This window comes from Simochromis diagramma, unplaced genomic scaffold (genome assembly GCF_900408965.1).
Source record: "Simochromis diagramma unplaced genomic scaffold, fSimDia1.1 OVJJ01000606.1, whole genome shotgun sequence".
NCBI lineage: Eukaryota > Metazoa > Chordata > Actinopteri > Cichliformes > Cichlidae > Simochromis > Simochromis diagramma.
In genome coordinates, this window is record NW_024387233.1 from 621309 (window position 1) to 634566 (window position 13258).

The 13258-nt window shown below is 41.9% G+C and overlaps 1 protein-coding gene and 1 long non-coding RNA gene across 3 annotated transcripts; one reads left to right on the forward strand and one right to left on the reverse strand.

Moving 5' to 3' along the window:
• Nucleotides 1–435: 435 nt before the first annotated feature.
• On the reverse strand, nucleotides 436–11886 carry lipib (lipase, member Ib). Of its 2 annotated transcripts, XM_040052496.1 has the most exons (10): nucleotides 11780–11886; nucleotides 7870–8261; nucleotides 7103–7211; nucleotides 6809–6910; nucleotides 5993–6082; nucleotides 5740–5907; nucleotides 5099–5188; nucleotides 3235–3343; nucleotides 2764–2937; nucleotides 436–2414 (listed from the first exon to the last, which is right to left on the reverse strand). In XM_040052496.1, the coding sequence occupies exons 1-10, from the start codon at nucleotides 11829–11831 to the stop codon at nucleotides 2330–2332; spliced, it is 1371 nt and encodes a 456-aa protein (XP_039908430.1). In that variant the 5' UTR covers nucleotides 11832–11886; the 3' UTR covers nucleotides 436–2329. The 2 variants fall into 2 exon arrangements, with proteins under 2 accessions (XP_039908430.1, XP_039908431.1); XM_040052497.1 differs by lacking the exons at nucleotides 436–2414; nucleotides 2764–2937; nucleotides 3235–3343 and having other exon boundaries at nucleotides 5071–5878.
• On the forward strand, nucleotides 6674–11894 carry LOC120746958. Its single transcript, XR_005698990.1, has 3 exons — nucleotides 6674–6960; nucleotides 7131–7239; nucleotides 11788–11894. It is a non-coding gene; the product is annotated as an uncharacterized LOC120746958 (long non-coding RNA).
• The last annotated feature ends 1364 nt before the right edge of the window (nucleotides 11895–13258 follow it).

The window sequence follows — 13258 nt, forward strand, 5'->3', positions numbered from 1 at the left end:
TTGAATGTTCTTCATGAGCCCGGAGGACTGTTCCTGAACACTACTTAAAGAAATACCTGAGAGCGTTCAGGCTGTGGTCATACAAACACTGAGTTTCAGGCTTGTTATAATTGGTATATGTACATATGTACATGGACTATATTTCCAAATAGGTTCACATGTTTCAATAAATCATCTATTTTCCTACTGAAATGTAAAGAAATGAGCGTTGGCTCGAGAATTTGGACGAACGTAATATGAAGTCTGAGTTTGATTATCAATGATAATTATTATTATCGGCATAAACATTTAAAAGAATGTTCTTTAATTCAGTCTTTCGCTGTGCTCTGCAGCAGCTTTAACTTGGGACCAGTGTGGTGTGGAAGTTGCCGTGGTTACGCAGACTTAATTTCATTTGCAGGTTCAAAAAGACAGTCAAAGCAAATACATCTGGTCTTTGATGGTATAACAAGTTATTTATTTCAAACAATGTGAGAATACATAAAAAAGTAGAGCTGAGGTTTTAGCGCTGAAACATTTACTGAGGTTAAAGTAAAACCTGCTCGATGCTCTTCTACGTTACCAACTACTTCTAACTGTATATACACATGTCTACAGTCACATATCACATGACCCCGAGCTCCGGCGCCACAACAAACTGTGCGGCTTAGCGTCGCTGTGAGCAAAGGTCATGGCAGCGTCACAGTTCAGGCAGCAGCGAAGAGATAATCCGTCTCCAAACGGATCTTTTTAGAGCGCTCGCTTTACCTGTGCAGCAGGAGGGGGTCTGTGAGGAGCTCAGACAGAAACGCTCGAGAGCTGCTGGTAGAAAGGCAACGAGGAAGAAGGAGAAGCAAAACAGGTCACCAGAGAGCAGCGTTTAGTGCAAGACCTCACCGGTCACATGGCTCAGTGAACGCTCTTCAGTGGGTTTAACGCCTCAGCACTCAGTGTGTCTGATGAGATTTTGGGAGTTTTCTACATCATCAGTGGGATCCCCCCCCTGAAAACCTAAATAAATAAATACACAATTAAATTTTAGTCAATAAATTACAAAAATGATTTTGAATTGTGGCAAATGACATAATTATGTGTTGCAATTATTTCATGGTTCATGCTTTAAAGGGGAGATGTTCTTTGGGCAGTTTTAGGCAGAGAACCATGTGATCATGAACTCAGGAGATCAGAAAGCTTAGAAGCAATGATGAAAACATATTACAGGTAATCACCGCACCTGAGAGTGCCGCAGGAAAGCTTCTTTCCATGAATCCAGATTTTATGACATTATACTGTTTAAAAGCTCCTTTGTAAATTCTGTCCCTGCCACTCGATGTCAGTGACAAACTCGCAACATTTACAAAAAGTAATCTAAATGTTTTTCTTTCTGCAAATGTGTCGTCTTCAAACACACAGATAAATCCTGCATTTCCTTGTGGACAGTGTGAGTTTCACAGCAGGTGAACTGTAAGAGTGAGATGTTTTTAATGTTGTCATTTGTGCTTAGAAATATATAATCGTTTGCACGCTGATCAAAGTCATATCCTTGTTAGGTCTGATAAGACTGTGTGAGAGGAAGCAGCCTCGACGTTGTAATTCCATTATAGCTGTTGATACCAGACTGTTCTGTTTCTTGATGTGCAAGACTTCACACCTTTACATGTGTGTTTGAGATATGACCTATTGCAACTTCCTGTTTTTATAGTTTAGCAAGACGCTTACTTCTACTACTTCTATGTCTATGTATAGTATGGCTGGAAACACACACACACATGCACCCACACACACAGAATACAGACACTGATGTTGTTCAGATATGCCTGTTTAAGAATGTCCTGTGTATTTGTAATTGCATATTCATGAATGATTGCTTGCTGACAATAACAAGGGCTGTAGCGAAGGAATCAGTTGAAGTTGGCTGAGTTCAGGTGAAGAAATCTTTTCCTCAACTTTGGCTGACTTCCCTCGGGAGAAACAAGCACAGAGAGCGCCTTCTTGCCTTGTTTGTCGTGCAGTTGTTGGTCTCGCGTTCCAGCGGGTTTTGTGCCCAGATAAACCCAACATGAACGCAGACCGATGAAGCTCAGCAGCAGCTTCTTCCAGAATCTTGTTAAAAATCTCAGTTTTCTTGTAGCTTAACATAACTTTAATTAGCTTTCATCCTCCTGGTTGTTAAAACCAGGAGTAATCCACAGCACGGCGAGGAGGCTGGCAGCTCTCCTGTGGGGGCCCCCGCAGGTCCGCCTGGTGGGATGGGAGAGCCCGTAGCACCCAGAGGACGCCCGAGGGTCCTCTAATAGGATTACAGGTGAGTCCGATGGGTTTCCAAAGAGGGAATTAGGCTGTGTTAAAGTCAGAGGCGGGAGCCGCAGGGCAGAGGCCGAAACGCCACCTCTATGTTCTCCTCCATGATGATGTCGAAGCGGCACATCAAAGGCCTGAAGGAGAAAAAAATGTATCTGTTAATACAAACTGTAGCCTTTGAAGTGGACTTATTCTGCTTTTCCTTCGTCTCCTGTTCCAGTGCAATATCAGACATGGCCAAAGTGTCAAATAATGTCAGCGCATTTACAGGTAATCCCAGTTTTTTTGTATATATATGTGTACATATGTAGCCTACGTGTCCTTAGAGGCGTAGGCTTTGGAGAACAACAGTTTAGTTTTGTTTCCTTTTAGGATGTCACAGGTCAGACTGAGAGAGAGAGAGACACCTCCACATAGATTTTGAGACAGTTTATCTTCTAAGACTGGTTCCTATTCAGAAACAGTAAAACTAGATCCACCGACCTCTCAGGAAGCTCCAGTGGCGTGAAGCGGATTCGCAGCAGCCGGATTTTGTAGCGAGGGCCGATGACGTTGCCGGTGTTGATTCGTAGGGAGATCTTCTGGATGTGCTGCAGATCCTCATCGAACTGGGCCAGCAGCCGCGTGGAGGTGTACTGCTCAAACCGGAGCAGCTTACTGTGCGCAGAGACGAGGAGACCGTAAGGTTTAAGCCATTAATTTAAAGTCTGTATTTGTGTGTTTATGTTGGAAAACAAGAAACAAAAAACTGAAAGATGACTTTTATCTCCTTTGCTAAGATTATTTATTTACATATCTATCTATCTATCTATCTATCTATCTATCTATCTATCTATCTATCTATCTATCTATATATGTCATTAAAGTTTTCATTGACTCAGAATTAAAATTTAAAGTCAACTATTTTCCTGCTTTTCATAAATCCAGTCTGTGTGAAACAGCAGAAAGACTCACTGGTCTATTCGGGCCTCTGTGACGTTCCTGCCGCTGTGCAGCCGGATGTAGACGACCCCCCAGCGCAGGTACTGGTTCCATGTCACCATGTCCACTCTGTACATCAGCTCTGACACACACGGGACACACACAGCGTTACAATCCAACAAAACACTCAATCATCACTCCTTTCTGTTAAAAGGTCCTAAAATATTTTTTCTTAAAAAAGTCCAAGCACATATTGTAGGTGGGGTCCCACAGTGGGGTCAGCATCCACAGAGTCCAAATCCTTCTTTAACTCTCTGATGTCCAAGTCCTAACCTCAAATCCTTAACTCTGTGCTCACGTAAATATTGTGATATAGAGTGATTTATTTTGGCTTTTTGAAATTGTTCTTTCAAGTTCTGACAGCCAGAGTACAAAATCATAATAATCATTCTTGTCGACGCAAATTTAAACTCTTAATAAAATAATTACATTATAATTTAAAGTCAAATCCTGTTTTTACTGCTGAAATCAAACCATTTGGGACATTTACTGAACCAGCACATGCTACAGTGCTGTGCTTTTAATCTGGCTGTAGGTGGTTGCTAGGCAACATGATACATCATGCGTAATGAAAGTTTTGTCAATATATTATTAAATATATTAAAATGATACAATGCTTTTCTAAGGTTACAGGTGCATTAACACTATGACTGAGCCAGTTTAGCCTGCTGATTGGTGGTTGCTAGGGAACACAATAACGTAATAATACCTGATGTAGATACGAACCGTCAGGGCCTAAGTTTGGTTGATCAAGTTCTGCTTGTGTGGCAAACAGACAGGAAGTGCATTTATTTATGTGAAATTTAAAGGCCCAAAAGAGTCTACTCTGACCCGTGCAAAAGAAACAAAAACTGTGTGGCAAGATCATTTTAAACCTTGTTTTTGGGACAAATTAATCACATGTTAGGACGTCCCTGGCTTGAGGTTATGCCTTTCTTTTCATTTAGTTAGCAGCTTCAAAATTGCGGACCCCCATCACGGCGCCAGCTGCAGGCCCAAGGCTGGAGCCGAACAATCACTCCCTGATAACGACTGTGTTATGACTGTTCTTCCCATCCCACGCAAGACCACCTGGGTTGGCTGGAGGACTGTTTACTTAGCCTGTCGGGGCGAAGGACACTGTCTCAGCTGAACTCTGGACACACACACACACACACACACACACACACACACACACACACACACACACACACACACACACACATACACTGATGTGCACACACTGATCCCCCCTCCCTTTCCAACGCCTTCGATGCTTGTGCCCTACCGGGGAAGATGGCAGTCGACTGGACCAGCGCAGACATGCTGCAGGACCGGATGCGCTGTCTACACCGGCTCTCTCTCACCCTTTACCCGCCCCTGTTGCTTGTCTTGTGTTTCTATGGTGTATTGATAGTCATGTGCTTTTTGTGCTGAGGTGTTTTTTCTGTTATCAAACTGTTCTCCCACTAGGAGCTCAGTCTGAGTGGAGTTTTTTTTCTCCTCCTCTTACCTCATGTTAGTGTATTTTCGTTGTTTTTTTTCCCCATCAGCCTACCTTTCTGACATGTCTCCCCAATGTGATGTTTGTGTAAAGTTGGTCAGAAGGTTCCTTTGTAAGTGCGCATGCGCCATTAGCGTGCTGCCTGCTGTAACCCTAATTTCCCTCGGGATTAATAAAGTATTCTGATTCTGATAACCACCAGGGCAAGTCTGTGCTGCAGCTGCGACTCACTATAGGAGGACGTCGCTCCCAGTGTTAGGGGCGTTGAACGCATCCTACAGCGAAATTCCATTCTTTTCAAAGTCTGCTTCACCTGAGACGTGAATTTTTATGAGGTTCGTGTGTCATACTCACTCTTGTAGGGCAGCGCGCCGGTGGTGCTGAAGAAGACTTTGGTCTGTCCGAGCTGCTGCAGAGTCTCCCTCCACGGGCTGACGTCATAACCTGCAGGTGAAGCGTACAGGTGTTAAGATCAGGTGCCTGATAGATGTCCAGCATCTTAATGAAACAAATATGAACACTTTCTGTGAGTTACTGGTCGCTAAGTAGCAGGTTATCACTGACGACTAGCTCATCAGCGCCCCCTGATGCACCCCAGCAGACCTGCAGCTAATTTCTGTGAACAGGCTTCTTTAAATCTGCGCTGTTTAAAGCTTCAGAGCCAATAGGTGCCGTCACAATGGTGGCTCCATCTTTTATATACAGTCTATTAGTCTGCAGCCGAGATCTAATTCTGTTTTCTCTGAAGCATCACTTAAATTTAGATTCCTTGAAATGCGTGCAGAATCGCCCGTAGAGCAAATTTAAACTCAGATGAACTTTCCTGATTGAGACGATGGAAAACTTGCTCACTTAAGCCAAGTTCTGGATTAACGGGATTAATTGCAGAGTATTTATCTGCAGGGGAAGAACAGCTTTTGTAAACATTATGTAGCAGGAGATTGATTATTTTCTTAATCGTTTCCCTCTCACGGTCATTCAGTGTCAGCACCCACCGAGTACGGGGCAGGAGGCCGGTTTGAAGGTCTCGCACTGCAGACAGCGGGCGTCCAGGAAGTCGCTGTAGGACGAGCAGGGGTAACCGGTGAGGGTGCAGGTTCGGTTCAGAGCGCACAGGAACAGGAAGACGGAGCGCTGATGGTCACACACAAAGTAAGATTTACCTGGAGGACAGAGATCACACTGCGCTCAGCACATGTGTGTTATTTAATGTGTGTGTGTGTCTCCCTAGTTTGTGTGTGGGCTCACCTGAAAAGATGGTTTTGGGACACCCCGGCTGGTCGGCGCCTCCGTTGGCGTAGAAGTCAATATGGCCATGAGCTCCTCTCAGTCCAAAGGCTGCGCATGGAGAGCACAGCGTGTAACACAGCGACTCTTACATGAGGTCACGAAGGTTTATTGCTTTTTAATAAATACTTTCTAGGTTCATAGAAAGGTAAGACGTGTTAAATAATAACTAGAATTAAAATTGTATTAACATTTTCATTCAGTTATATAACTATATTTATATAACTTGCTACTAATAATTTAAGAAAAAAACAATGTTTATAAACAGAATTATCTCTACTTCTAATGCCAACCCTTTTTTATTAATAAAAATGTGGAATATTTCCAAATAACAGTAATAATAATAGTAATTCATAATAATATTCATGCTTTTAGTTTATGTAAAAGCATATTAATACAAATAAGTAAAATATAATTAAATATATGTCTGAATAATTTATGATCAGTAAATATATGTATTCATCTATAAATAAAAGGATTTATTGTAAAAGAAGGAAAGAGATTTGAATGATTTACCAGCTAATAACGTAAAAACATTTTTAGGGATGTGGGTCTGATCAATAGAAGATCCTATAAGAGCTGCTGTGACCTCACAGGCAACACTAGTGTTTGTAAATTAACAGATTTTGTTTATTGTTCCTCACACCATGACAACTAAAAGCTATTTATTTTCCAGTTGCTTTCTTTGTGTGTAAATGATCAAAGTAATAAGGGTCAATATTAAAATGATATTAAATCACTATTTAAATTATTATTAATTCTGCGTTAGATGCTTACAGTTCATGTCGGTGTGAAGGACGTCCACAAACATGGCGTCCGAAGGGTCCAGCCTCTCCTCCGGCGTGGCCCTGGTGAACATCGGTCCAGCAGGGTCCAGACCTGGAGAAGAGGAAGGAAAGAAGGGAGGAAGGAAAGAAGCAAGGAGGTATGTGAGTGCTTTTGTAGTTTTCCGCCTGCTCACTCCACAGCGCTGCTTTCATTAAACTGAAAGGTTAAGAACATCTGTCATAAATACATGATAATGAAGTACATTTACTCGCATACTGCACCGCTCTGAGTACTTTATTTTACCTGTGATACGGCCAATCTTCCCCTTCAGGTTTGCTCCCACAAAACCAGCCAGGTGAGCTCCCAGACTGACGCCGATCAGGTGAACTGAGCTCAGAGAGGCTCCTTCAGCCTGTGGGCACAAAAGCTCAGCGTTACAGGTGAGGTATAACTCTGTCATAAAGACCTTTTAAATATACAGGATAATAAAGGACATGACAGAACTGCTGATTTTCACACAGACATGTCTTCTAATCTCTTTTTCTTTACTAAAATTTAATGTGCCCACAAAGTGGCGGAAATACCAAAAGCACCAAAACTTAGATCCATTCTTAAGTACTTGAAGGACCTGTAACCTGGGAAATATTTAATACTTGTCATTTAAAAACATCTGTAGACTGGCTGAACTGGTAATTCTAGGCTTTGAGCCGGACTTCTTGCGTAGAGAAATGGATTTGGTGCCATTTACAGCATTTTAATGTATGTTTCTGATAAATAACACATTAGTTGAATGAACAATCTGTCCAAAGTTTGTGAAGTTTTATGTATTCTGTTTTGTGTCTTTGCATTGCATTGGTACACTTTGCCAACTGAGACTACTAGAAACAACTTGAACCATGGCCACTGCTGGCTCTAATAATCCTAGATGGTGAGAACCGTGAAGCTGAAGTGGACGTTCATATCTCAAACCTATGAGTGATGCTGCTTCTATTGGTCTATTGGTTCAACAATAGACTGCAGGATGATTACAGGAAGGGAAAATAAAGGTCTGGGCTGAAGGTCTGTCTCACCTCCATCGTCATGATGAAGCCCGTCAGGTTGAGAGCGGCCTCTCTGGTGTAACTCACAGCAGTGAAGTAGTTGAGGTTGGCTGCCCCTTTGTTCCAGTCCACCACGATGATGTTCATGTCTTCCTGCTCTGCTAGCAGGTGGACTATGTGGTTGATCCAGATAGGGGGCGCGCCGGTGGGCCGGTAGCCATGGATGACAAAGGCGGTGGGACGGGAGAGGCTGAAGAGCGGCTGGGAGGACAGGTGGTGGTGGTTCAGTTCGCGGCCACAGTCGAGGTTGGAGCGAGTGTAGAGCAGGAGCCGCACGTACAGGGTGGTTCCCACGAAGCAGTGGGTCAGGTCGAGGTCGGTGAAGTTATCACAAGATTCGCCTGCTTCACTTTCCTCCTGGCCTGGAGTCACAACATGGAAGATCAGGAAGTTGTATTGTAAACTCAACTTTTACAGATGAATTCAGGTTTTATGTAGAATTAAAATGAAAAACGGGTCCAAAGTTTCTACAGGCTACAGTGGGAATATTTGTTTCATCCATTTCAGTTTAGTAGATTTTTATATCATTTTAAAGCTAAGGCACTAAAAAATTTCAAGGTAAAGAGTCAATGATAATAATGAGCCCCAACAATCAGTCTGACTGCTGTAGACCGCAGCTCTACAGGAATACCACTTTTTGTAGCTAAATAACAGCTTCAAGCAGACAGCCAGTGTCATCATCCTGGATGATTCACAAACTGAATCATAGATTCAGGCTGACATTAGAGGCACAATCCACAGACAGACAGTAACAGGTTCAAAAACTGAAACTGCAGCAGTTTAAAAGTCATTTCATTTTTTAGCTTCTTCACATTACTTTGGATTGTGTTAAATGAAAAATAAAGACTATTAATGACTCATTTTATGTTATTATGTAATAATTGGTTTGGACTTCAGATAATAGCCTATCTACCGACAGGTTTGCTAGTTAGAGTTAATTAATTAATTAAAAGTAAGATTTAGTTAGTTAGCTTAAGCTAACTAGCTTAAGCTAAAATACTGTCATCAGCAGTGTTGTTTCATTTTACACACTCGTCCCTCTACAAATAAACCATAAAATAAAAAACATCTCAAACTGCTTGCTAAAACCAATGATTAATGTTGTGTTGCGGTCTACGTCTTAAATTAACATTAGCTACATGCTAAAGCTAGCTAGTCAGCTTTGTAGTTATACAAATGAGCTGATTTATGCAGCCAGTGACAAAATATAGGATTTGTTAGTGCCTTTTTTGAATTAATAAAGTGTAGACAGTCTCTGTAGTACTTCTTTTGTAGTTTGCAGAAACATTAGCCTAATATTAGCTTAACACAGCTGCTATTTCTATTTTAGTAACAACTTTTGTCGGACCGCTACATGAATTGGGACTTGACAGTCTAAACCTTCTGGGACTGTATTCTCCTATTGAACTTGTTCCATCTCAGAGGAGAGATGAAAGGTATCTTTGTTTTCCATAATAATTTGTGAAAACTTCATCTGTCATAAATCACAGATAACTGAGCAAAGAAACTTTTTGAGCTCATTTTTTTTTTGCTAAATTTGGTCTGAATATGAAGTAGAAACATTTTCTTCTGCAAATATGATATAAAGTTGAGTTTAAAGATGGCCTGTTATGTTTTTCCTTATTTAATTCATACAAATAATCCCCAGTCTAAATGTACTGCTTCACACAGAGGGGACAGCCTTAGGCACAGAAGCCCCACCCATCTGATGCTTGAACCTTCTGATTAAAAGGGGCTTCCAATCACAGTGAGGGACAGAATAAATTCCTTGTTTCAGACAGACACAGGATGAATTGAGGGGCTACACTCAGGTCCAGTATGAGATACATAAGGATTATTTTGATCTCTGAATTTTGCAATGTCAATGTGACACAAAGAAACTAAACAAGAGTCAAAAAGATAGCAGCAGAAATGATAACTACCATAAAAAATAAAACAACAGAGTGTAAATTTGGCTGTTGTTAGCCACCTTGTTTTTTTTTTTTGTTTTTTTTTAAGCACCCGGCTGTGAGAGAATGTTCTCATGACCAGGTCAAAAGTCATTAGATTAGTTTGCAGTTCAGTGCACCTGTAAGCGATTGGATCAGGTCTGTTTTTCCGATAGTGACGCTGGGTGTTAGTTTAGCCTCTTTAGCTCTGTGCTGATTAATCTCAGATAGCAGGGAGTCTCGTTAGCTTGTTTAAAGTGTCTGTAGCCTGCATGTTGTCAACTATACAGACTGTGAAGCACTTAGTGTGACTGGGTTATAACCATGCTTATTATCAAAAGGTTTGTTGTTTGTGAGCCCTTTCCTCTAAAGACACTCATTCATGATTATCACCATCCTAATACAGAGGCTTAAGAAACCCAGGAGAGCGTTTTTAATTAAATTAGGAGAAATAAGTGAATACTTGTGAGTCAATCTGGGCTGCACCTTTACAGTTTTTGCAATCTCAGAGCTCTCTACAATCTGCCCAAACAGGATATTTTTAACGTGGGAGTTTGTGGGGCTTGACTCGTGTTTTGGAGCCAGCCTCTGGTGGACATTAGAAGCATTTCAGTTTTTGCAATAAAAAGAAGCATTGCAATAATCATGTTCACAGCCTTGTAGAAAACCAGGTTTCAGTTCCTTCCATCACCTGCACATGGGGTGAATCTTATTATAATACACCCATCTGGATACTGGAATTAGGGGCACCATGGATTGACAGGTGTCTTGACGCCGGAAGCTTTACCTGTTAACTGTTTGCTAAGCCTCACCTTTGCTGACTTGAGTCACTAAACTGGACCTCTGCACAGTGTTTGTGCTGCAAAAAGCCTGCACGAAGTCACCTCAGACTCAGTTAGCGTGCTAAATGTTAGACTTCATGACAGCACAATTAGAACAGACTGATCAAGTATAGAAATTATTTGAAAGAGTTGCCAGGAGAAAGGCTCTTCTCTCTAAAAAGAACGTGACAGTGCAGCTTAGGTTTGCAAAACTGGAGATGTTTGACCATAATGCACAGCACCACATTTGGAGAAAACCAATCATCACAAGCGCCTCATACCAGCTGTCAGCACGTAGGTGGAGGGCTGACGATTTGGGCACCGTGCAGTCAACCAAGAACTCCTTTGTATACCAAAGTTTTCTAGTCAAATGTAAGGCCATCCGTCTGACAGTCAACGCTTGGCTGAAACTGGGTCATGCAACAGAGCAATGATCGCCAGCACAGCAGCACATCTACAACAGAGTGGCTGAAAAAGGACAGAATAAAAGTGCTAAAGAGGTCCTAAAGAGAGCTGTGCATAGATGAATGTCCACAAACCTCAATCAACTGAAAAAACATTGTAAAGACTCCACAATCATGTGAGGCTAATAAAGCCAAACAGAAAACAGTTCATTCATATAGATTTATTACAGCTCTGCAACTGTGTCCATCTTTTATATACAGTCCAGATCAGTGTGCGTTATGAGTTGGGGGTTTGACTCCCTGTGTGAGCAGCTCTCCACACCTGAGCGCAACACTGCCCTCAATTGGATCAGACTGCTATAAAAAAGCACTCATCCAATCAGCACCCACCCCACCCGGAACACACACACACACACACACACACACACACACACACACACACACACACACACACACACACATTAGTAAACTATATCAGTGAGTGGATAACAGGCTGCTTATTGACTTTAACACCACCGGATGGAAACTCCTCACTGGAGCAGAGTCGGTGTTCACTTCTGTTCCTCACACTTCAATAAACTCTTTCTCACTCCACAAACACTCAGAATGTCTGTTTCTGTTTATTTAGACAAACAGACACAATTATTTTTAACTTTATCTTGAAGATAAAGCTGAGCATAAATCAGGTTTAAGCTTTTGCTCTGTCGGAAAACTGGACTTTTCTTACCTTTGCAGAGCACAAGGAGCCCCAGCAGAGCCAGGAGCTTGCGGGACAGCATCCTTCCCACGACCACAGTGACGCAGAGACAACGATCAAGCCGAGGAGACTCGCTGTGAGGAAGGTAGGAGATCTAAATGCAGTGTGAGGACAACTGAAAGGAGGAGGGACTGCTGAGAGAGAGAATAGGGGAGGGAGGGAGGAGAGAGGAAAGGGGGTGGTGTCTTTACTTGGATCAGTTTCTAGAAGAGTGGAGAGAGGAAAAAACCAATGATAGTAAGAACACTAAACAAATGAGATAAAGGGAAGGAGCATGAGCTGATGGAATGAGGAAAGAAAGGACAGAGGAAGGAGGATTTGATTTGTGGTGAAAGGAAAATAAAATCATGTAATGTGATTTAAAAAAGGTGAAAGCTTCAGCGCTTCAGGGCAGACGATCACTTCATAATCCAGGAATTAAATTTTACAAAACCTGACACCTCCTTTAATGTTTAGCACAATGAGCTAAAATGTCCATTTTTTTTTATATTTCTTTCAGTTAATAGAGTGAATAGAATAGAGAATCTCGCTTCCCAAGGGTGAAAAACATGGAAATCAATGATTCCAGAGGTGAAACAGCTGTTTCACCAAAATCATGTTCATTATATGTAAATGATTATTTGCATATATTTATACCTGCTGCACTAAACCAAACAATTGATGCTCCTGACTGAAACTCTGGGGTTAAGAAGTTATTGTGGAGAAAAACTTTAACAAACTTTTCAGTTTTTAAAAAACTTGCTCCTGAATGGATCCAGATGCCGTCCAGGAGAACAAGTCCACTTCCTGTTAATTCCAAAAAGTTGATTCTGTGCATCTGGATGTAGCGTTTTTATGGGAGGAACATTTTGTCACTCATCCGAGTGACTTCTTCAGTCTCAGCTGACTGCAGGTTTCCAACCTTATAAACAGTACCTTTGCACAATGACTGAAAACAGCCCACTGAAACGTTTCTCCCACTGAACGCTACGTCCAGATGAACAGAATCAAGTTTTTGGGATTTACTTACCCGGATGATTGAGCATGCACTTCCTGTTAACTTTGTTGTACAGAAATTGGCTGCCATTCAGACAAGAGCACAGCAGGGGGCGCTTGTGAGATAGTCCCAAATGAATGGGAGTGAATGCAGCTAAAGGTAAAAGTGCTTAAGCCTGCTGTCACACCCACAGTGGGTGGATCTGCATGTCTCATTTAGCACAGACGCCCTTCCTCACGCAGCGTTCCCATTTATCCAGGTCTGTGACCGGTGCTTGCAGCACACGTGACTTATGACCCCCCATGTTGGCGCATCTGCTCTCAGAATCGAGTGAATGGACCTAAATTGCCAACATCATGATTAAGACTTGCTTCTGGGTGTCCACGGCGCTGGCGTGCGTTTTTACAAGAAAAAACACAAAACAATGACAAGAGTTTACAGAAGAAAAGTTAATAGGATCTTCATTCGTTCTG

Coding starts and splice junctions, on each gene's coding strand:
- lipib (XM_040052496.1), bottom strand. CDS start 11,831: ATGCTGTCCCGCAAGCTCCTGGCTCTGCTGGGGCTCCTTGTGCTCTGC. Junction 6,911..7,102: donor GAAGATTGGCCGTATCACAG/GTAAAATAAAGT, acceptor CCTCTTCTCCAG/GTCTGGACCCTGCTGGACCG. Junction 2,415..2,763: donor CCACTGGAGCTTCCTGAGAG/GTCGGTGGATCT, acceptor TTTCTCCTTCAG/GCCTTTGATGTGCCGCTTCG.